Genomic DNA, 24,241 nt, shown 5'->3' on the forward strand with positions numbered 1-24,241 from the left:
ATGCACTTGAGGGTCATGAGTCAAAAGCAAAAATCTTTCCCTCAACACTGGCAGAGGCACCAAGAAGAGAGAGGCTAACAGGTTGAGGAGGTTCAGAGAACCGGTGGGTAGGCGACTGACTAAATGTCATCTGGGCATGAGGTCAAGATTCCCCGAGTCTAATTAGAGGCGACGGGGACCACCTGGGCGGGATTATGTCGCCAGATGGCACCTGATGGCTCCTCTCGCTCTTGGTCTTGCTTTATCCCCCGCTCGCCTCAGTGGGAACATGACAGCATGTCCGCGTGTCACCGGGGGTGTTGTGCGCGGGGCGCTTTGTAGCCACAAATCTTGTTAAGGAAGGTCGGCGGGAACAGTTGGCACGTCGGAGAATTTGAGCTGCCAGAAGAACTTGAAAGACAAACCACATGGTGCCCTGGTGGACCTCCATTTCCCCATCGTGTACCTGAACTGAATGTCCAAGTTTTCGGATTCTGGACCTCGGAGTTGACTTTCATACCAATATTGGACTTCCGTTTTGACTTTGGGTCTCCATATTGATTTAGTTACACCATTGGCGGACCACCATGTCAGCTTTATGACTTAGCCTAGACTTCCTTTCTGACACTGGACCTCCACATTGATTTTGGTCTCTGAACTAGGCCTCCGTATTGACTTTACAATGCCTACTGAACCTTCTTATTGACTTGGGGCCTTTTGCTGGACCTCCACACTAGATTTTTGTACCGAAACGAAACCCTCAGATTGACTCTGGGACTCAAAGTAGACCATTTCATTGATGACCTTTGGTAGGCACGGCAAATTTATTTGTACAAGCATCATTGATACAGGTTACGGTGGATGGTAAATCCAAAATGTAAAAAAGAAAAAAAGAAAAATGAGGGCGGCCCGGTAGTCCAGTGGTTAGCACGTCGGCTTCACAGTGCAGAGGTACCGGGTTCGATTCCAGCTCCGGCCTCCCTGTGTGGACTTTGCATGTTCTCCCCGGGCCTGCGTGGGTTTTCTCCGGGTGCTCCGGTTTCCTCCCACATTCCAAAAACATGCATGGCAGGTTGATTGGACGCTCTAAATTGTCCCTAGGTGTGAGTGTGGGCGTGGATGGTTGCTCGTCTCTGTGTGCCCTGCGAATGGCTGGCGACTGATTCAGGGTGTCCCCCGCCTACTGCCCGAAGACGGCTGGGATAGGCTCCAGCACCCCCCGCGACCCTAGTGAGGATCAAGCGGTTCGGAAAGTGGATGGATGGATGGAAGAAAAATGAGGATTAAAAACCAGATTGATCTAACTAATCAAAATGAACACGAGATCCCCAAATAACGGCAAGATGAATGAAAAGAATCAAATAAAACTTATCGAGTTAAAATAACAAAAAAAAGCACAAGCGTGAAAATAAATTTTAAAATATATTTGGGATTGATGGAAAAAAAAGGTACTTAGATGACCACAACTCCGTCTTGGCATTGGACTTTCAAATTGATTGAATTTTTTTTGTACTTCAATTTTGTCATTGCTGTATGGGACAGTTTGAATTCAATCAATCAATGAATTTATTTTTTAAAGAGCACGTTTCATACAACAAAAGAGGTCAAAGTGCTCTGGAAACGCATTCCTGTTCAAATGCATTCAAACGAGTCCACCCGTTGTTGGCAAGTTTTTCTTCTGCAATGTTGTTCACAGAGTGTCCTCTTGTTGATGTTTGTGTGTCGGCACCGAAGCATAGATGTTCTCATAGTCCCCATGGGGGCGCTGCAATGAGACATGAAAAGATCAGAAAATGCAGCAGCTCGGTCATACCGTATTGATCTAGCTGGCTAGCTAGCTACCTCGCTTTCTAGCTTGCTATCTAGCCAGCTATTGAGCTAGCTATCTAGCAATATATTTGTGTGTGTGTGTTTTGTGTGTATAGGGTATATGTATATATATATATATATATATGATGGCGTCAAAGACATATGCAGTACATTTTGGACTCAAGTCTTGCAAAAAAGAAGGGAGAAAAACATCACCTCTTCAGGCTGTCGGAGCTCGTTGGGTTGCACTCTGGAGGAGAGGGAGGTCTTTTTCCTGCGCACAATCACATTGACATGGGACAAAGTGAGTAAGACGTACGTTTTGAGGACCCAGAGTCAAGATCTGTGCTTGTACCTCATGCAGAGAGCCAGTAGGATCACCAGGATTAGGAGCACAAGCGTCACACTCAACCTGATGATGTTGGTTCTTAATGTCGCTGATGTTGCTACAAATTGCAAAGGCGGCAGTCAAGTCACACGCACGCCTCCTAAAAAGGTCGGGAAGTAGGCTTTTGGGGTAAAATTTCAGAAGCAACCTTCACAGGTGAACTGGATCGAACCGTCCAATTTAACTCACTTCACAGCACGCAGCAGTGTTGAAGGTAGTGTGTATTTAAATTGCCACATAAGGTCTGCTAGCTCAATGCTAATGCATGATGAGAAATCCCATTGACGAGCTAATGAGTATCAACTGCGCGGCGATGTTGTAATACTTCAGTCTCAGCAGCATTTTACAAACAGTGCTACAGCACATGGAGACAATACACGCTGGGACATATTGGACATCCTGTTGGGTTTCTGCCGTTGGGTTAGCGTCGCTGCTTCAGGTCAGAGTCAACCTAGCTCCGTAAATGGTTTGAAATGTTGACTTCGAGACTGGCGCTACAAATCCACATTGATTTGCATATCGCAGAATAGATTTAATATAAGTATTGCAGCTGGTCCTAGAGTTGTCTGGGACAGGTCTTGTGTGTATTCCCAGAACCAGAACCAAACAAAGTGAAGTGGCGTTTCGTTTCCATGCTCCTCGGCTGTGGCACAATTATTTGTCGCTTCTAAAGATTTTGTTTTCTCTTTCTGGAATGCTTCGAGCGATTTCTGTAAAGCACTTTGAATTGTCTTGGACACGAAATGCGCGATGCAAATAAATTTGCCTCACCTCGCCTTTGAAATGGACTCGGTATTGACTTGGGTGGACATTGGTACTTACACTGGACGTCTAGAAAGACCGGTGAAGAGTCGACGTGCCCGTATTTATTCTGGGCCTTGCAGTAGAAGCTTCCGGCATCTCGTGTGCGGATGGAGATGAGACGGTAATGTCTTTCCGGTCCCTGGAGCACAACGTGGTTGTCCTTGTACAATATGTAGCTAGCGGCCGGGTTAGCGTCACTGTTGCAAGTCAGATTCACCGACTGTCCCTCGTCTGCGACGTTGGATGGACTCGCCCGCAGGGAGGAGAACCTTGGAGCATCTGAAGAGCACAGTGTCGCTCATTTGAAACAGATTCTTGTGTCTGAAGCTCACTTGTACAGTCTTGGACAGATCCCCCCCAAAAACAGCACTTACATAAGTCAAGGTACCACTGAACTCACATTTTACGTCAATCGCAACAGGTTCTGACGTCTTCTTCCCCAGCTCGTTGTCCACAGTGCAAAAATACTCGGCGGAGTCCGAAGACTTGATGGATCTGAAGACCAGCACTGGTCCACTTGTCATGATTTGGGGGCGTGAGGGTCTGATCTGCTTGTACCAACGGTGTTCAGCGAAACTGCTGTCACTGATGCAGCTCAGATTCAGCGGAGCACCCTCCAAGATGTCGCCAGAGTCGCTCAGCGACACCGAGGGGGCTCTCAGAGCATCTGGATGAGGGAGGGGTGGGAGTGGACAAGAAGGTAAATGTCACAGGTTTCCCGAGCACAGGAACCAATCGGATAATTTATTGTTCACGCTGGGGCACGGACAATGGAGCCCTCAAAATTCCGCCGAGTGGCAAATGACCAAGAGAGTTGTGCACTCTCTCCCGAAAGTGTCAATTTGTCCAGGAAACTCACACAGGCGAGGAGAGCTACTGAGCGGATGCCCTTCTACGTCGCAGGTGACGTAGTCTCCGGGATTTAAAATGAGTTCCAGATGTTTGGCGGCGTGGAGAGGGGAGCAGCGAGCCAGCGGGTCCCCATTCCGCCGCCAGCAGAAAGACAAATCGGCTGACGGTCTGCAGCCCGTGTGGCACGACAAGCGAGCGACCGTGTGAGAATCCTCCACTTTGACGGCGTTCACCCGCACCGTCGCAGCTGCGGGCAAGAGAAGTAGACCGTTTGCATGCCGCGGAGGGCTTAAGTCTGGAGAGACGTAACGTAAAGACCAGATCAAAGTATGTGCAGTTGTATTTCGTCTATCGAGAACCAATGAAGATCATGTTTGGAAATACGATTTTGCAGCGTTCTGTACCTGTGACTGTCAAATTGGTTCCCGGTAGACTATTCATCCATTCAAAATCTCGCGCGGTGAATTTGAAGCGATACTCAGCGGAATCGCTCTCGGTCACGTTCTGGATTCTCAGAGTGGAATGTCCCTCAAATTCTGGAGGGAACTCAACGCGAGCGTGGTACCGCTCTTCCAACCGGAGGTCCTGAGGGACGGAGGCATCCGCCCATACGTGTTTGTGATCCGGTCTGTACCAGAATTTGGACCCGAGCTCATCGTAGCTGCTATAAGTGCAGTTGAGGTCCACGGACGAGCCTTTGAGGGCGCAGATGCTCCTTTTGTGGTAATGCACCTTGTTGCAAGAGCGGGACACACCTGAGAGATGGAAGCGGCACTGAAGCATTAGCATGAAGCTAAGTGCTACAAGTCGGCGCGACCGGACTCGACTCACACATCGGAGGTGATACAAGCTGCCGGTGCCCTTTGATTGCACAGGAGTAGCTGTTTTTCGAGCCGGATGTCGGAGTGTATACTTTGAAGTTTTCATCGGGGACTTCCTCTCCATTCTCGTACCAGATGTATGAAGTAGAAGAGCCCAGACTGCACTTACTGACGCAACTCAGAGATTGTTCATCGGGTGTATGCCACTGGACGCTGAGATCTGGATTTGTGAGGAAGAAGCAGAGGTCGTGTCTAGAGACGCATCGAGTTGAGAATGGAATGCGTCGACGTTGCCACTTTCAATATGGCGCGACGACGACGTATGTTATGACGGCGAGATGCGCTCTGGGGAACATTTAACGTCTCCGGTTTCAATGAGAATCGGTACCGGTGACCGTGAGAGTGACTCCCGGCGTGACCGTGTAGCTTCCTCCACTCAGTCGATTTGTCACGAATCTGAACTTGTACACGCCCGAGTCGCTCGCCCTCAGCTCGGCGATTGACAAAGTACACCAGTTGCCGTGACAGTCACCGTGCAGGCGACCGGCGTACTGCGGGTCCGACCTCAGATCTTCAGGCTGACGGTCGCGTTCTTTGGTAAACCACAAGGTCTTCTCAACGCTCACGTCTTGGCCGTTTATCGTGGGCGGGTACGTGAAGAAGCAGCGGAGGTCCACCGTTGCTCCTGTCAGGGCGCAAACCTTCTTCCAAGCGTAAGTCCCTCCCCAGGACCTGCCCTCCAGACCCCGGACCACTGGAACACACAAGATCACTGGCGTGGTTAATGGACTCCCGTGGGAGGAAACGGAACAGAGATGCCCGTGCAGATTGCCGGCCCCGCGGGTCGCGGTCATCCTTCAAGGTTGATCGGAGGCAACTGGCAAATATGACGATGACGACGGCCCTCGGGAGAGTCCTGTTGCCTCCGTTCATCGGACCACAAGAAGGGTGATGCAATGTGAATCGCATTTGCTGAGCGAGCAGGATCAAATGGCGATATGGCTCCCTGGCGGCTCAGCTCTTGATTGCAATCGGCGAACGGATGTTTGAAACAGCAGGAAGTCGGTCGACGATAGCGACGAGGTTGAATCTCGGGTCAGGTCGGGGAGCGTGCGCGGCAACTCCTGATATCAGTCGATCTGTGATGTGCGATTTCGCCAATCGGGTCGCCTCAAGAAGCGACTTGTTTGAATCCAAGTCAGTCCTTTTGGTACCCGAGGGTTTTCCCTCAGGGACACGGTTTAAAAAAAAAAAAGGAGTCCGCATCTGAAGTGAACATTGCTGACCTCAGACAAAGAACCCAAAACGTGGCCCGACACCCGGTCCGCGCAGCACAAGGTCCGAATGAAACAGGAATGCGAAACCCAGCCCACAACGGGTCCCCGATCGTCGGCGGCAAGTCATCGCGAATCCTCAGAATGAAACGGTCGGCGGAAATCTCCACACTTGGAGCGAGGAACTCGGTGACCCGTCCCGATACCGCGTTTGTGCAGCGACTGAACGAGGTGGGAACGACAAGGGATCCCTGAGGCACCCCCGAATGACGTGGCGAACGGCTCCGAACAATGTCCCCCAAAGGGGACAAATATCCCGGTGCCAAATGCAGACCTTTTCTACCCAATTGATAAATAAAATGCCCACTTGGGCTGCCAAGAACCTTTGTCGGAATTTACTTTGGCATTCGACCGAATACCCGAAGCGCAAAGATGCTTTGGATCTTTTGCCTGTTGGGTAGACTGCAAATACCTTGTGGCTAAAATGTCAACGTCGAACTTCTCTTTCATATGACAGAAGACAGGAAGTCAGCGACCTTCAAAAAAACGCCAGTGGATGTTTCGGGTGATTTTGGAATCTCTTCCAAAACCACCTGCGGAAAGTTGCGCAAAACTAAAGCCAAAGTCGAAGACAGACCGCCGCTTGAGTGAATTCCAAATGCGCGAGACGTCGCCGAGTCGTACCTTGTACGCCGAGGAGCAAAATGATAAACCCTCCCCGTGCGGTCCAACTCATACTGGCTGCTCACTTCTCACCGGCTCTGCAAGTGGATGTGAACCAGACGGAGCAAACGAGACGCCGCTGAGCAAGCGCAGACCGTCTTCCTCGTTCACCTTTTTCATACTTCAGCTTTGCGCGACAGGAACCCAGACCTCACTGCTTCAAAGGCATTCACAGGACAAACGTGTTCGAAAAACGACTTGATGTTCACATTGGATCGGATACAACTTTATTGTCAAATGTGCTATATGGATGAAATTTCTTCCCTTTCAACATAAAACAAGAGGAGCCGCTGCGGGTGTCCGCGCCGCTATCAAAAGAATCATCACATCAAATTAATATTGGCTCATTTTCATTGGTCTCATTTCAAGGGTTATTTGAATCCGATTTGGGACTTTTCCGACCCATGGCGAAGATTCCTGCTTGTTGGTTTGAGCTCATACCACAAGAGGGCGCCCGAATCCCCAGAACAAGATTTTGCGGCCAGTCCATATTCAACACGACGCCCCCACCTTATCGGAGTTGTGTGTGTGTGTGTGTGCGCGCGTATATACAGAATGTGGGTGTGTATGCGTGCGAGTGTGTGTATATACAGTATATAAAATGTGTGTGTGTGCGTTGCGTTTGATTAAGGTCAAAATGGTCATCATAGAATGAAAAGGAGGCCTGTCAAGAAGTAAAAAACAATTTTCAAGATATTCCTTTCACCCCTAAATTAGAATGAATTTTAGTTAGCTTTGCAAATGCAAGAAAGTTTCAGTGAATTTGAGCATTTTTATTTGATTTGGTCTACGGAAATGTTTTTTGTCTTTGAATTTTTCCGATTTTTGTTTTTTGTCTGAGTGTGTGTGCGCGGGCGCGCCAGTGATAATGAGGCCTCAAGAAGGGCAGCGTGAAGCACGAATGGAGCTGCTGACACCTTTTAGTGTGTGGGTGCGTGTGTGTGAGTGTGTATGTGTGTGTGTGTGTGTGTGAGAGAGAGAGAGAGGAAGAGAGAGATCGAACCAGATGCCTTATGCTCAGGGGTGTTGAAACCCACCTTGGTGGAAGTGTCGCATCGATGTGACACTTGCGCATCTCAACTCCCTTGAGACGCTTCCACTCGTTACGGCTTCAACTTTGCCGGCCTTTCTCAGCTGTGTTCCATGTTGTGTGTTACCGGTTGGGCTGGCAAATCACGATTATTTGAAGAATTGATTCAGCTGTCAATTGTCTTGTTTATTCATCAATGAATGTGATGACAACAAAAACACACTTACATTTCCATGTCTGTGTTCCAAAACAGGAGATTTTTTAACTCAAATTGACAAGGCAGAAAATAGACCAAAAAAAAAAAAACAGGCAACAATTTTGTCATCGTCTTCCAAAATAAAAGCGATTGTTTGCAAATGATTCATCATTGATTCATCACAATCAGTCAGCTTTCATTTAGGATTATTTGAGATGCTAACATTTTGAGGATTTTAAATTCAACAAGGTATCAAAAGAATTATTGATTCATCGCTCCATCTCCAGTTACATGTGTCATAGTGTCATGGCGTGTGTAACAGTACACTAAGTAAACATGACATAAAATCGTCTTTTTTCACGTATATTTAGGCATTGTGTTTTCTGAGTGTCTCTTGAATCCAGTGGTCGCCTTCGAAGGCCGTCGTGTTGTCATTGCGCGAGAACAACGTCGAGTTCTCGAGGCGAGCGTCCCAAACATGGCCGACCTCGCAGTGCGACGCTTTCCGCTGACAACGGTAGGACGAGCGCCCCCTGGGGGACGCGCTCATTCATTGCTTCAACGGCTCTTCCCCCTTCGCGTCGCTCTTGCGTGACGTCATCATTTTTCCCCCCAAAAACTTTACTAACAACTCAACTCAACTGTATTTATTATAGAGCACTTTCAAGCAGCGATCGCTGCACACAAAGTGCTGTACATGGAGCAACAAACATATACAACAGTAAAGTAACAAATCAGGAACGAAGACGGTAGATACAGATAGTAGATTACAAACAGAAGTGTCACATTCGGGAAAATAATACAAATTAGACGTCGAATTGAACAAAACATAATTTAAAGTTTAAAAAGAACAAGGAAAAGAACACATAAATGCCAGGGGTACAAAATTAAAAATCAAGAGACATTGAAAACATGAACGTAGCGCGTCATCATTCTTCGCCGCGTCGAGCTCTCATGATGTCGACCTTCCTGACAGCTTCACGTTTGGCGTGACTGCGCGCCGTACAAGAGGAGATGTTTCATTTGAAGGTCAGCGCCCCCTCTTCTCGCTGAGCCTGTCGATAGAGAAAAAGCGCCTGGTTTGTTGATGCTTTTTATCCCGAGAACGCTGACATCGGCGCTATTGAAGAGTGAGGAACAAGCCAGGGCAAGCTGACTCGAACTCATCACTTTGGAGGGACAGTACTGCACTTGGGCAGTTTTGCCGCAAAGAAGGTTGTCACCACAGGGCGGTGCTAAAATGTCTTGAATTCAGAGCCACGGTCACAACATTCGGTACGCGGAGCTTGACAACTGCGTCATGCCGACTGGGGGTGCTCGTGGGAAATCACGCGTGTTGCACGTGAGGGCGGGGCGATTATGGTGAAGATCATCTTGAGTCACACAAACGATGATTCATACATATCAAAAGATAGTCTTGAGTACAAAATGACCTTCTATATTGCGTGAAATCACATGTCTTGCACTTCATTCTGCTGGATCCACACCTTTTCCCGCATTGCATCGTTCTGCACATCCCCACATCTCTTTATCGTCTTATTTGATCTTTTTTTGTTGGTGGTGGTTTTATGTTTACTTTCACAAATTTTAGGATTTACTGGAATAATCTGCGATTCTCATTTGTCAACCACTTTTCATGACCTTTACTTGTTTTTGTCAATGCCAATTAAGTACAGTAATCCCTCGTTTGTCGCGGTTCATGAGGACCGAAACCACCCGCGATAAACGAAAATCGGCGAGGTAGCGACCCCCCCCTCCCCCCGTATAGGTACATGTACATGTGTGTGAGTATAAAAAATATTTCTAAGGCCAAATTTAATGGTATACATGCATGTATAAGTCAATTTTGTAGTCATTAACATGACTTAATCCTGAAAACTAATAGATTTCAACATGTACAAGTTAGGTTATGAATAATAAAATACTGTAAACATATACTTGTCGTACCGTATATGTCGCTCTCTGTGACTCGCTGTTGTTTGCGGACTTTTTCCGGACTTAATTTTATTTCATTTATTTTTTAATGAATATGTTTGAAAAAAAATCCGTGATGCACCGAAGCTGCGATAAATGAACCGCGAAATAGCGAGGGATCACTGTCCAAAATTCAGCGACCTCTTCACACAACCTGCTGCTTTTGTGTCCTGTGCTGCCACTCCAAATTGGATGAACGTTTTTGTTTTTCTTTTAGGAGTGATAACACCGTCTACAGTCCAGAGTTGACAAGCAAGCCTTTGCATTTTCATCTTTAGCGGCCACATCCTCAACATGGGGACCGTCTTTCCACCTGGAAAACACACAACAGCTCAGTTTCCTTCATTGGTACGTACACGTGAGAAGACGTCAACATGCCCCGAAACGTGACTCGGCACACATGTGATGTCACCCCCGCCCAGACGATCGGGCGCAGGTGACATCATCTCGTAATAAACTTCACAGGGTAAAGATGTAAATTGTTCCCCTTTATTATTTTTGTGTTTCATCAAGTACAATACAATACAATTCGTTTGTTGTGAGCCTGTTGAAACTGTGCATGCAAGAGACCGGAGCGGCGATCAAGGCATTGCGCCTCATGTCAATGATTTGTGCGGCTCAGTGCTCGATTCAATTTGCCCGATCGTGACATGTTGGATTACTCGTGAACATTTTGCCGTAGCGGATCATCAATGCAGGTGTAGTGTGTCGAATAATGTTTATTATTGTGATTGGACTCGTTTGCGGTCGTGTTTCCAAGATGTTCCCCCGCTGATAAATACAGCATGTGGCTCTCGTAAGGTGCGCAGAACTACAGCAGGTGTACCTAATGAAGGCGCCCAAGAGTGTGTGTCGGTGTGTTCACACTTGCTTTTTTGTTAGCATCAGAACAACGGCAGGTGGTGCTGGCCGCAGTTCGTTCCATCACTCGGAATGTTGCCGACGGATGCGCCTGGTGGGCATTGGCGGTAGCGCCCTTGAGTGGTTTAGCTCCTATTTAGCTGACAGAATCTTTGGTGTTAGCCTAGGCTACTCCGAACTGCCATGCCGTCGTGTGGTGTTCCGCATGGCTCAATTCTGGGGCCTCTGCTGTTCTCACTGGATGTGCTCCGTTTGGGTTCCATCTTAGGGAAGCGTGGTATTTCCTTCCTCTGCTATGCGGCTGACTGTCAGATCGACGTCCCGCTGAGCAAAAAAAAAAAAAAATAAAGCCACTTTTATTCTGTCTGATGGCTTGCCACCTTGCGCTTGTGTGCCAAAGCGCCAACGTCGATGGAAAGCGCCGAACCCCCGAGCACATGAGTCCGCCTGTTTAACAAGCCGCGGCACGTCTATCTGTCGCGTCTCTTCGTCCACTCACAATTTTTCTGAAGGTTTTAACAAGCGGGACTCTTCGCCGCATCGCTTTGCCCATTTCCATAAACGGCACGTTCGGCGCGGGTGCTTTGTTGGGCGTCGTGCATTTTTGTCTTATTTTACGCACAGCATCCATTGTGGTGCTTCACATGCGTCGTTGCGTTTTTGTCGCATTGCGCACGCACGTAGGAAGCACGAGGTTGGCCGGCTCGTCGCTGCCGTTTGCCTGCTCGCGCGCAATGCGTCTCGTGTCATCTGGCGTTTGTCACAAGCTACTTTGTTTGTTTGACTCGTCCGTTTTTACCATTCACATGCATAATATGAATAAATGGGTCCGTTTAACAAGCGCCATTAGCGCTCTTTGGGAGTGTAATTAGCTGTTATTTGTGAATCAATGCATATTGATCCCGGCTCCTTCCTCCCTCACTATTTTGATTGCTGAGCTCAATGGGGTGAGCACTGTTCACTCTAAAAGGGAATCTTCAGGGTTTTTTCAGATGTTTATTTTTAACCAGATAAGCATCCAAAATAAATAAAACTGCCTTATAATGACCCCCCCCCCCCCCCACACCCCTCACACACACACACACACACAGCACGTGAGCAGCAGATAAATATTGATGATGTGCAGCCGAGTATCATGTACGGGTTGAAAAGGCCTCGGGCTCATGGGGAAGCTGCACTTTCATTCGAAAACATGCATACATTTTTCTTCCTACCCCCCCCCGCCCCCCTCCCCGGCCCGAGCGTTAATGTTCCAATTGTGTAAAACTGAGCAAGATGACTTTGAGGACGCGTCAGCCATTTTGAATCCCTCTGCAGGCCATTCCTTGAGGGGGAGGTCCAATATATGAACGATTCAATCCGAAATCCTCGCCGGCACGTCTGCTTTCTGCTCTCCGTTGATGTGATGAAGTTGAAAAGGTCAAACCTCGACGTTGATACATTTTGTCCTGCTCTCTTCAATTTAGGTTTTTTTTTTGCAATATATCAAACCACCTCGTTTCGCCTGCGACACCCCCTTTATAGATTGCTCAAGTCAAGTCACATTTATTTCTAGTGCCCTTAATCACAAGTAGTCACAGTGGACAAACATTTTTAGAGCAGATTTGTTTGGGGTTTTTTTTCATTATTTTCCAAAAGACTGTTTATGTCGAGTTTTTCCTTAAAGATGTTGGAGTATTTGTTGACAAACAAAAAGTTTTGTAAAGCAAAGTGCAATTCACAAATGGCCGTTTGCGCTTCCGCCTCCCGTCTCGACGTGCGGCCATATTTCAAACATCACTGGACAAAGATTTTATTTTTACTTCATTAATGTTTTGGGGATTTTAGTTTGATCCCATGTGTGAGAATTCACTTGGCAGGTTATTTCAGCTTTTTTCCTTTTTTGCTTTTTTTTTTTTAGCTTGAAGGCTGTTTAGTCTCAAGTCGACTCGAGTCCGCACCGCCCGCGGTGAAACAGCGTGCGGCTCATTAGCCTCGGCTGCTCCGTGTTGACAACGCAGCTGCGATATCGTTGGAAGCGGGTCTTGCGTCCCGCCTCCCTGCGAGGAAACCACTCCCACGATTTATTTCTTCATCAGATCCGCTGATTAGACCGTGACCCACATTCACCGCGCACAACAACACACGCTCAGTTTGATGAAAGACTCCAATGAGTGCACGGTAAGACACTCGCGTGATGCGCAAAGGGGACACGGAATCTGTGTGCGCGCGTGCGTGCGTGTGCGTGTGAGAGGCAACAGCAGGGGAGAAGCGAACTTGCTCGTTTTGCCTCATTTGATAATCAGCAGTGTTTGTTTGGTAACCCCTCCAATTAGGTCTTTCAAAAAAAAAAAAAAAAAGTCAACAGCCCTGTAGGTGGCAGCAGTGCACACGGATGACTTCCGCAAGCATCGAAGGAAGACCGTTCTCATCCGCCAACTTTATTTGAAAAAATAAAAATAAATAGCGACCACGACTGCAAATGAGAATCGAACGTAGAGTTTTAAATCATTGAAAAAAGATTTAATTCATTCATGTAGCGCGAGCCATTTTCAAAGCAGTTCTCCTCACGGCCAGTCGTTTTGGAGCGTTTGCACCGAACCTTCCAAGACATCAGACCTACCAAAAGAAAGAGCAAAACGTTTTTGGACTTGTTCTTTCATCATCGGCGGTTGAACGTGGGTCGGTTTCACCCAAAATACCGGCGTCTGACCAAAAAGCGGAGAAAGGAGTTTCTTTTTGAACGCAAAAGCTTGACTGTGATGCAAATAGCTTCGGTGACACCTTCCACTGTAAACCAACAAAACAAATCTCACAAAGGGCTTTTGATGAGATGTATTTGCCGACGTAAGTAACAAGATATCTTTTCTTACCATCACGACGCAGGCTTTCCGCATGATTGTTTTGAAAGGCGCTTATAAGTAAAATGTATTATTATTATCATAATTATTATTATTATTATTACTCTGTTCCGGATCCTTGTCTCAAGCCAACAGTCTTGAACTCGGGTCTTAAATCGGAGCGGCAAATCGGTGCCGTCGTCAAGTCCGGCTTCTTTCATCTGAGGCGGCTGGCCTGAGTCAAGCATCTCCTTTTTTGAAGAGCGTTTTGAGGTACGCTCGGTCACGCCTTGGTCACGGCCCGGCTGGATGACTGTCGTGGGCTTGAATTTGGAGCCGGCCCATCCTCCATCGAGCGTCTCCAGTTGCTCCGGAATGCCGCTGAAATGACTCAAAGACCGTCGAGTGAAATTGATATTCAAAAGACCTCAATCCAAGGTAGGGAGGGCTGACATTCACCATGTTTGCTTCGACACCCGGCCTTGACGAACTGACCCAAATCGCCACAAAACAAAACAAAACAAAAAAAAAGTCCCTCGTGGGAGGAGTGTTCATATTTTCCAGGTTTGTAGTACCGTTACCGTATTTGATGGACAGTTGGCAGCTGAGCGTGGCGTGGCGTATTTTCCGCACAAAAAGGCGCACTGGATTATGAGGCGCACCTTCAATCAATGTCCCATTTTGTCATTTTTTCCACATATTGGACGCACTGGATTATAAGACGCAATGTGTAATTGCTAAAGATAGGGGGAAAAAAAATCATGCATATGAGTCACTCCCACCGGGGGACACCATGCGCACGCACAAAATTGCCTTTTGAGTCGAATGTGTCGTGATGTCAACTCCGCAAGGGGGGGGGGGGGGGGATGCGGGAAGCCACGCGGCGGGGCATCTTGGGAAATGGAAATAAATATTACATCTAATAAGAAACGAGAATAGCTCGGCGGGCGACTCGCCGTTGACGTCAGGCGCTCGACATCACCCCGACTTTCATTTGAGTTGATTTTTATTCTTCTTCGTTGACGTTCTTGTTGCTCTCTGATAGAATTTCTCACCCCCCCCCCCCCCCCCCACACACACACACACCTCCCCTCCGCGTGGAAACCGAACACCGCGCGGATGTCAGGCCAGTGTAGCGTTACACCATCGGTCACGTGAGCGCTGATTAAATTGTGCTTATTTGAATCGATCGGCGACGGCGCGGCATCCCGAGTGGGAATTTGCGCCGTCGCTGAGGCGTGGCCGCAGGAGCGCGCCGCCTGATTTAGGTCATTTGTCGCCCTGACGTAGATCGTCTCTTTAGCCGCCCGCCCGGAGTTCCTGGAATGAGGAAGGCCGAGAGGCAAAGGGCGTCGCGAACGTGATGGGCTTACCGAAGACGGCGGGGGAAGAAAAAAAATGGAACCGCGACGTGACGGGATATTATCCGTTGACGGATGTCGGGCCGCGCCGCAGCCTTCGGCCTCCGGTGTCTTTTTTTTTGGGCCGAAGAAGTCAACAGATTGCGTGCGCTTTCTCCGGTCTTTGCAATTCAGCCCTCGGTGACGGTTTCGCTGAGCGGCACGTCTCACTTGGTCGGCTCGTCTCTGACCAGAAGAGCCACAAAAAAGTTTGAAGAAGCCGTGCCTTCGCAGACCCTTTTGCTTTGATCTTTTGACTGCGTAATGTTTCCAAATGGCGCAAGTCAAGCTTGGCTGCCCATCTTTCAAAATCGGGGTGGGGGGTTGACTCGGAATAAGACTCGATTTTGAGTTGGACAGTTTTTGTGCTTTCGGCATGATTCATTTCTTGTTTGTTGTTGTCTGAATTGTTTTTGGCGCATGTCGCAGCGCTTCGTCGACAGCGGTGGTTGTTTTCAACTTGACTCGTGTTGAGGCACGAATGTCCCGAGAGACCCACAAAAAGGTCTCGGGACCCCATGCACAACCAAACACGATCATTCTGCCGTTTTGCTCGGTAACAGCCATCAGACTTGTGAAAAATACTCGAGCCCCCGGGAGACACGAAACCACCTCGCATTTGGTCGGCACACGCGGACCCCCAAAAACAGTCTTAAGATGACATGCCCCAAAAACACACGGGAAGTCTGAGATCTTGGTCTGGATCCAACTTTTTTTTTTCCACGTTTCAATGAGAATTTTACAGTTTAACAGTCCTGCGGGACTCGCCGATCAGAAAAGTCGGAGTCCCACTATCCATTTCGAGAGTCCCAAATTTCGAATTCTGAAATGGTCTACTTCTTCAACTGCATCTGATAAGAACACAAACAACAACAATATACTGTCACGTTGCGAGGTGGTGGCGGACCCCATAAAGCAGGCAGGCGGGAGGAGCGGGGTGTACTCGTACAAGTGTATTAAAACACAGAAAACTAAATCCAAAACAAAGTCCTAAGAACAAAACGAATTCAAAGTAACAAACAAAAACCATGACTGAGAACAAACATGGCAGTTGCAAAGAAACAGCAACAAACAAACATGACAGTGGCCAACAGCAACACAAACAATGACCCGACACCGAGTAGTCGGCCGGGAGTCCTTTTATAGCCACGAATTACCTAACGACCAACAGGTGTGCAGCTGCAGGGAAAAGCCCCACAGTGCCACCTGTTGGTCACAAACCGAAACATGACATACATTGATGATAGGTTTATTTCTTGTCAACAAATGTTGCAAAAATCTCAATAATTCAGCCATACAAGATTATTATTATCCGACTTTAGCTGCTCCCTCCGTGATATCTCCGCAATAAACTTTTGCAACACTTGTTGGCAACGTTACACCATTTGGCAATCGTCTGCTTTCCACGCGGCGAAGGCCGATCTCGCCAATCTCGTCCCGCGAGAACGGAAATCTCGTCACGCGAGACGACTTGACGCCAAATGGCGGCGATTGTCAAACTGCGATCGCTGCTGGAAAAAAAAGATTTACCGTAGTTTTTTATTTTATTTTATTTTATTTTTGGACTGAGAAATTTCCTTGCATCCCAAAAACGCACATTATTTGGAACCGTGCGTCCGGCGGGAAAATTACGCGTCTAGGACGCGGGACGCAGAGGTAATGAGATGGCTGCATGCTAGTGAAAGGCATCGGAAACCGCTAACGTCGCTTCATCTCGAAACGATCTGCATTCCCTCGAAAAAAACCAAACCTTCGCACACATGCTGGCTCACCCCAGCTCCGTCTGCCCCGTCGCGTATGTGCGCGCGCACGCATTTTGTGGATGAACGCTTACCTCCCTCCCTCGCCGACGCGGCACTCAGTCACCGGGTAGAAGGCGAGCTCGGCAGATGCTCGGCGGTTACTCGGAAACGCTGACTTCCGAGCCGGGGAGATCGCGCCGCGTCTTGACTAAATTCTTCACCAGTGCGGTGGCGGTCAGTAAACGACAGCTTTTTTGAATTTTTCTTTTTCTTTCAAAGTTCCTCATTGAGAATGCATTTTCATTGCTCCGCGCATGTCGTCTCGCTTTTTGCTGTGTTTCGATAACTGATCGCTTGCGGGGGGAGGACAGAAACTGATCAAGTGGAATCAAATCCATATTTAGGGCAAATATGTAAAAGTGGAATATCTTGTGTGTTTTCCCTTGGCGGTGTGGCGGGGGGGGGGGGGGGGGGGCAGGAGGGGGTGTGAGGTTTGTGGGGTCTCTCACATGAGGTCCACCTGCCTGGAAGGTAAGAAAGTATATTGGAGGCAGATGTCGGACCGTCTCGTGCCGGCACGCGCCCGCGGGAACGCAGGGGCCAATTCGGGGAATCGGGACTCGGCATTTTTTGGGCGGGGGTCCTCACCCCGTCTCGCGGCCCCAGCAAACGAGAGCTGAACATTCTTTTCCCACTCTCTATATATTGATATTTTTGGGATGGGGGCGGGGTCAGTTTATGGATTTGCATTCTTCCTTTGAAACGTTCCTCTTGGGAGTGAAGTCAAATCCCCCCCCCCCCCCCCCCCCAAAAGTGAAAAGGCCGAAACGAAGCGACAGTCGTTCGCAACTCAAATCAATCGTGTCGCTGAGGAAGCCGGTTTCAAAGCCAAGTCTGTGTCGGCTGACCAGTTCTGAGCAGATTTCAAACCGGTTTCAAGCCTTGTTTTTTTCCGCGCAACCAAATTTTTAGTGGTGTCGCCGATTCAGCCATTTTCACGCCCAGTTCCGTGTCAGCGGACACAATCCGAAACCGTTTCAAGCCTCGGCGGCGTAAATGGCAATCTGACTCAAACTACGAATACGATCATCAAAAGTCACAGACCGCGAGTGTTCACGCCGCGGTATCGAAAGCTCAACAATGTAGTTAGCCGAAGACAACGAAGGCAAATTCAAGGCAAATCCGCGTTTGAAGTTTGAAGTTTCCGTGCATTGTGACTCACGTCGCTCCTGAACGGATGTGACTTTTTCGCTCGCCCGTTTGGAGTCGAGAGGTTAACATTTCTCAGAGGGAGGAAACTTCAGGATTGATTTTCACACTGTACTAGCGACGTGTCCGCAACCTCCTAAAAGAAGACGACGGGATTATGTGAGCGTGCGAAAAAATGGAAATATTTCATTAAGACCTCGTTCGAGGGTCGTCCTTCGTCAGAAGTGTCGGACAAGCCCGATCCTTATCTCGCTGCCGTTGAATTAGCCGCGATGATCTTCTTTGGGCAAAGAAATGAACATTGTTAGGCGCTTTTTTCATACTAGCAAAAGAAGAGCCCCGGTTTCACTCGGGAACACGGAATTTGATTGACAGGTCAACCAAGGAGTAGACCCACAAAAACGTCTCGAGAAGCCGTGCCCGGAAGAAGTCGGGAGGTTTGCACTTCTTGGTAGAAGAGGCCATTTTGGCTCCAGGGTGAGCTTCAGAGTCTCAACGAATCCGAAAATCGGCCTTTCGTCTCCAGGCGCTATCCTCCCTCCGAAAAAACCCCGCAGGCAGATGGCCTCTTTTTAAACAAACCCAACAAAAAAAAATTGGGGCGGGGGGAGCAGTGAGTTGCGGAGTCTGGAATTCCGGATCAGTTTCTCTCCAGTCTTTGCGGAGCCTGGCGTCCCGCGAGGCGTCATGGATTCTCTCCAGAACGGCCCCTCGGACCGGAGCTCGTCCCGGCCCGCCCCCTCCCCGCCGCCGGAGCGGCTCAACGGCACGCGGAGCCCGTCCTGGGACGACGCGGCCGACCTGGAGAACATGCTGCTGTGGACCCTGCGCGAGCCCGGCACCGTCGCCTTGACCCTCCTGTACAGCCTGTCCTTCCTGCTGGGCTTCGCCGGCAACCTGACGTCCCTGCGGGTGCTCTCCGCCCGCCGCGGTCGGCGTTTGGCCGCCGTCGGCTCCACCCGCAGCCTGCTGCTCAACCTGGCCGTGTGCGATCTGGCCGTGGTGTGCGTGTGCATGCCCATCACGCTGGCCAGCCGCATCTACACCGCCTGGGTGTACGGCGACCTGCTGTGCCGCGCCGTCCCCTTCACGCAGGCCGTCTCGGTGTCGGCCAGCGTCCTGACGCTCAGCGTCATCAGCGTCAACCGCTACTACAGCGTCCGCTCGCCGCTCAGGGCGCGCTCCGTCTTCACCCGCCGGCGCGTCCTGGCCACCGTCGCCGCCGTGTGGGCCGCCTCGTCCGCCGTGTGCGCCCCCATCGCCGTCGTCAACCGTCGGCGGGAGATCGGCTTCGGCGGCTTTTCCATTCTGGTGTGCCAGGAGGAGTGGCCCGAGCATCGCCTAAAACAAGGGTACGTACGTACGTACGTACGCCGACGTCGACGTTCGGGCTCGGGGCCATTCGGATGAAGGTCGCCGCTTACCGTGCCGTCTCGTCCTTACGACTCAGGACTTTGGAGTTGCTGGACTTTGGGTAGGACTGCCAGCAAGGCTGGCAGAGTGGATCCCGAGTCTCGGGAAAGTCAGCGTCATAGTTTGCGCTCATTACAAAAAACGATTCCCTCCGTCGCCGTGCCTTTCAAAATCGTCAACCGTGTCGAACTCCCAACCGGCGCCGGCGGGCAAAGAGCCTCGGAGTTGCGATGGGCTTCTCAATCCGACGGCGTTGCGCCGGTTTCCTCTTCCGCGCCTCCCCGTTTGCCCTTGGCGACCGCACACGTCGAAATGTGCGATGCGGCGTCGCTGCGAGTGTTGTATTGGTGAGAAACGTTCGGGAGGTGTTGTCTGAATGGTGTCCTCGCGGCCCGTCTCATTTCTCAGGTCGGCCCCTGCTCGGGTGATCGATTGGGTCCGAGCCCCCAAAATAATGACGCTTCGGTTCGTCCCGCTCGGTCCGCTCGTGTTTGATCCGGGCCGCTGTGTCAAAGGATCGGCCTGCGGGTCGCATCCTCGGAACCCTTTCGAGATTCCAAGCGTCCGAGCCGTTCCGCGAAGTAGCTCGTTTCTCCGGCCGACGATGAGCGACCCGGAAGAGGATGGCCTCATCAAGATTCGTGCCCACCGCCTCTCGGGATCGTCAGCCGTTTGCGTTTTGCTCATAGTGGAAGCGAAAAAAAACCTTTTGAAGTGACTACTTTGGCTTTCATCGCAGAGAAAAATCACCTTTGACTCCCAGTTTGACCTCTTTCGAAATTCATATCGGTCTTGTTTTGCCGCGGAATGACTGCGAACCGACCGGCTTTCGATTTGGACACACTTGCTTCCTTTCCTCAAATAGCGGCCGCCGCAAGTCAACAGCGCGCCTCGAGTGAACACCTCCTGAAGGGGCGGAACACCCCAGGGCGGGCGGGTCCAGCTTTCCATCCTGATGATTTTCATCGGGTGCGTTGCTCCTGCGAGAGCCGGCGGGACGGCGGCCCTCAAAGACCGACTTTGGACAGCCGCGCCCTCGGCGGAGCCGTCGATGAACCGCGAGTCGCCTTCGCACAAGTTCACGCGGCACCGCGGCCGCGTCGGCCGTCAAAGGACGGCTGAGAGGAAGCTTTGACCGCAAAGCTCAGGAGTTAGCGTTCCGTCGGTAACGAGCGCGTTGTCGCGATTGAGCCCCGCAAAGGAATGAAAAATACGACATCGAAAAGCATCGCCAAAACGTCGAGGGCCAAAGTAAGCAAGAATGAATCGGGAAAGACGGAACGAAAGCTGGCAACCAAACGCGGATGACGAGGTACGCCGAAAATAGACGGATCGGGGCGGGTTCTCGTTGTGCGTTTGCGCCTTTGACCATTTGGAGCAACGTCCCTCTCGCTCCGTTTCTTTGGCGTCGCCCGAGTGGCGGCGGCAGCGTATGCGAAGCGCATTCCGGTTCCAATTTTGCTTCCGAACGCAAAGTGACAAAAATCGACCGAGGAACGCTTTGGAAGCCTCGTGCGGCACTCTCTTGAGTCGGGGCACTCGTCAAGTCCAGCTACCGCCGTCGTCGAGGCTTGGAGTCCTTTCTGCCGAATCCGTGACTTCATTTGAGGAGCGACGTTTTGACTTTGACCCGATTCCTTCCTCCTTCCCGCGCAGGTACAACGTGTTGCTGTTCGCGGTGCTCTATTGCCTTCCGGTCACCTTCAACCTGACTATCGGCTTCCTGACCGGCCGGCGACTGCGGGGCGGCACGCGGTCGGCCTTCGCCGACCTGGACCCGCGCAGCCGGGCCCTGCACGCCTCTCGCCTGAAGACCCGGCAGAAGATCGCCAAGACGGTGGTGTGCCTGGTGCTGCTGTTCGCCGTCTCGTGGCTGCCGCTCTACGTGGCCGACCTGTGGATCGACCGCGAGCTGCGCCCGCCGCCGTGGCTCCTCCAGACCCGACCGTTCGCCCAGTGGCTGGGCCTGACCAACTCCAGCCTCAACCCCATCTGCTACTGTTTCATCGGGGATCTCTACCGCTCCGCCAAGGTGATCCGGACACGTTACTACCAGAAAGTGGCCGCCCTCTTTGGGGGCGCCTCCTTTGTCGCTTCGGGGGCGGAGGCGTCCCCGACTGCCGCCGCGACCGAGCGGGACCACGTGACCGCGCCGCTCGGCGGTACCGCCTCGGCGGCGACCGTTCCCCGCTTGCTGAGTTTGGCCCAAGCCGAGGGACTCGGCCAGAGGGTCTCCCGCACTCGCGGCGTCTCGGACCGGCGCCGATCCGGCCCGAGCGCGGGCGAACGCGACACCGCTCTTTTCCCTTGCCGGTGGCGCGCGTCGGACCCCGCGCCGGGCCCCTTTCGGCTCGACTTACTCCCCTCGCGGAGACACTCGGCCCACGACGGCTTTGGGCCTTTACCCCCGTGGCTCGAGGCTGGAATCGACACGCTCCCCGCGGGGAGGCGTTCGGGAGTCGGACGGTCCGCTTTGTGTTCCGAGAGGACTTAGCCGGAGCGACCCATGGACTCATTCTCATCGCAACGCTCGAGAACCCCCGAAGACGGGGCGAAGGAAACTCGCGTGTGAAACGCGGTTGCGTTGGTCATTGGTTGGTTCATTAGCTTCAAGATAGCAACCCGAGAGAGACGCTCTCCCCCGCCATGAGGCGCTCAGGCGTCACCGCGAGTGATTGTCATAAGACGAGTCATTTGAGTGCGGACGACGCTCGGGCGGCCCAAATGCCCCCGCAATGGAACTGGCGCGCGACCGTTGTTTCGCACGGATGTTTTCCGCGAAGCCCCGAAAAAGGAAACCGGCGATCACCCGAAAGAGTCTTTGCGGAACGGGCCACAGCTCGAGCGTCCCGAAGACGCGGACGACGTCACTGATGGTTTTGGGTCTAATGTCAAGTTTTGATGGGTGTCGAATCTGCGATGACTCCTGAATTGTTCCTGGCAGGCGGGGGGGGGGGGGGGGGGCGCTCGGGCAGTCCGCCCCCCCAAAAAGACCGAACCCCAAACGAGGGGTATGAGCAGCATGTACAAGAAGCTGGTTTTGATTCGATCTCGGAAGCCATCGTTGCTGGTATCGCGCGTTTGACCACGCGCCGACGCCAACAAGGCGGCGCTCGCGTAACCCCAAGACGTTCTCTCCGCCGCGCTCGAGCACCCCAAAAGAAGCTCGCCGCTTGCCGGAAAATGCCTGTGAATTCACAGCTCGCCGGTCCCGGAAAAAGTGCGCGTTGATCGCTGCGGTGAAATCATGAAAGTATCGCAACGAGGTTGACTGGTCAAAAACAACCCAAATTTGGAGTCTGATGACTTTCATGTACAAAAATGATCAATGTTGGCGGGGGGGGGGGGGTGTTTTGTGGAGGAGAAAAAAAAGGGGTCCAACTCGCAGTTATTCCCTTTTTGACTTGGCTTATTTGTCACCCAATTTTGTTTTGTTTTGTTTGAGAGGAGCATCCAAAATTGAAAAACAGCTTTTGCGCACACTTATTTTTCCATAGCTCACTGACAACTGCGTTGGTCAGCATAAACACAAACATAACGACCTCTTGTTTGTCTGCTTTTTTTTTTTTTTGTCCCTCTGTTTTATGGGTGTGTGTTGTTGGTGCTTCACGACGTACTTTGGCTTTCAAGTATGGTTTTGAACAAAATAAACAAAAAAAACAAAACAAAACGGTCTCACGTGGAAAACTATATCATTGGAACTACAGTCGAACCTCACACAGAGTTCAGCACCTGCAAATGTTTGTGTGTGCAGTGATAATTTCCCAGTGTGAGCCCTGCGAGTCCTGCGGGACTCGCTGATCAGAAAAGTCGGAGTCCCAAGATGCATTTCGAGAGTCCCAAATTTCGAATTCTGAAACAGTCAACTTATTCAATCCGCTATGATAAGAACACAAACAACAACAATATACATTGATCGTAGGTTTATTTCTTATAAACAAATGCTGCAAAAATGTCAAGAATTCAGGCATACAGGATTATTATTGCAAAAAAACTCTCTTTAACTTTAGCTGCTTCCTCTGTGATATCTCCGCAATAAACGTTCGCGACACTTGTTTTAAGAAGAAGAAAAGATAAGGAAAAACCTTTATTCGTCTCGCAATGGAGAAATTCCCGATTCACAGCAGCAAAGTTATGAAAGGAAGAAGTAGAACAACAAAATATAGGAGCTGCTGGAAAGGCAGCCACTCTCGCGGCGCCATTTTGAAGTCAAAATAACACAACACAACACATAGGACACAGACAGTCGTGCAATCTTCACCAACAAAATAACGTGACACAACTTGGCGATCGTCTGCTTTCCGCGCGGCGAAGGCCGATCTCGCCAGTCTCGTCACGCGAGATCAAAACAACAACGGCGGCCATTTTCAAACTGCGATCGTCGCTGGAAAAAGAGATTTATTGTCTTTTTTTTTTTTGCAATTTTTTTGACTGAGAAATTTCCTTGCGTCCCCAAAAAACGCACATTATTCGGAACCGCGCGTCCAACGGCAAAATTATGCGTCGAGGACACGGGACGGGGAGGTAACGAGATGGCTGGTGCGTGTGTATTTGTTGAAGACTGATCGCTGTCAGTGACATCAGCAGAGGTGGGCCAGGCCGGGCCAGGCGAGGAGAAGAGCCGAACCGGACAGCATCCCGGCGTGTGCGCTATGACCGCCCCCCTCGTCAGAACTGGCTTGACGTCTTCAAACCCGAGACCCATCCCCGAATGCACATCGTCGCAACCGGATACACCGCCGATAGACCACGCGAGCGCCGCCGCCCAAGCGGAGGCGTGAGAGCGAACGTTCCCCATTGACTAGCCGGAAGGCATCGGGCGCCGTCTTGCGCGCACTCGAAGGAGCCCCGCTCGTTAGTCATCTTTGCGTCGGCCGCTAAGAATAATGTCACCGTCGCCGCGGTCGCGGGACTCATCGCCCGAGGCGGAGACGCAGACTCGAGTCG

At 50.7% G+C, this 24,241-nt stretch overlaps 2 protein-coding genes and 1 long non-coding RNA gene across 3 annotated transcripts; 2 read left to right on the forward strand and 1 right to left on the reverse strand.

Moving 5' to 3' along the window:
- Positions 1-1,669: 1,669 nt before the first annotated feature.
- Positions 1,670-6,663, reverse strand: LOC147199674 (B-cell receptor CD22-like). The gene is made up of 9 exons (XM_086119123.1): positions 6,612-6,663; positions 5,042-5,407; positions 4,664-4,873; positions 4,237-4,587; positions 3,840-4,079; positions 3,381-3,647; positions 2,144-2,225; positions 2,005-2,062; positions 1,670-1,744 (listed from the first exon to the last, which is right to left on the reverse strand). Exons 1-9 carry the CDS (start codon positions 6,661-6,663, stop codon positions 1,670-1,672), a joined length of 1,701 nt encoding a protein of 566 aa, XP_085975249.1.
- A 2,155-nt stretch (positions 6,664-8,818) lies between these two features.
- LOC147199675 (uncharacterized) lies at positions 8,819-10,329 on the forward strand. The gene is made up of 2 exons (XR_015101788.1): positions 8,819-8,905; positions 10,068-10,329. It is a non-coding gene; the product is annotated as an uncharacterized LOC147199675 (long non-coding RNA).
- A 7,145-nt stretch (positions 10,330-17,474) lies between these two features.
- LOC147199676 (galanin receptor type 1-like) lies at positions 17,475-22,267 on the forward strand. Its single transcript, XM_086119580.1, has 2 exons — positions 17,475-19,233; positions 20,951-22,267. The coding sequence occupies exons 1-2, from the start codon at positions 18,569-18,571 to the stop codon at positions 21,786-21,788; spliced, it is 1,503 nt and encodes a 500-aa protein (XP_085975706.1). The 5' UTR covers positions 17,475-18,568; the 3' UTR covers positions 21,789-22,267.
- Positions 22,268-24,241: the final 1,974 nt, after the last annotated feature.

Source organism: Hippocampus guttulatus, chromosome 9, assembly GCF_054856545.1.
Source record: "Hippocampus guttulatus isolate MCC_2025c chromosome 9, RoL_Hgut_1.0, whole genome shotgun sequence".
NCBI lineage: Eukaryota > Metazoa > Chordata > Actinopteri > Syngnathiformes > Syngnathidae > Hippocampus > Hippocampus guttulatus.

Coding starts and splice junctions, on each gene's coding strand:
- LOC147199674 (XM_086119123.1), bottom strand. CDS start 6,663: ATGAGTTGGACCGCACGGGGAGGGTTTATCATTTTGCTCCTCGGCGTA. Junction 4,588..4,663: donor GCTTGTATCACCTCCGATGT/GTGAGTCGAGTC, acceptor TCCATCTCTCAG/GTGTGTCCCGCTCTTGCAAC. Junction 2,063..2,143: donor CTACTGGCTCTCTGCATGAG/GTACAAGCACAG, acceptor GATTGTGCGCAG/GAAAAAGACCTCCCTCTCCT.
- LOC147199676 (XM_086119580.1), top strand. CDS start 18,569: ATGGATTCTCTCCAGAACGGCCCCTCGGACCGGAGCTCGTCCCGGCCC. Junction 19,234..20,950: donor GAGCATCGCCTAAAACAAGG/GTACGTACGTAC, acceptor CTTCCCGCGCAG/GTACAACGTGTTGCTGTTCG.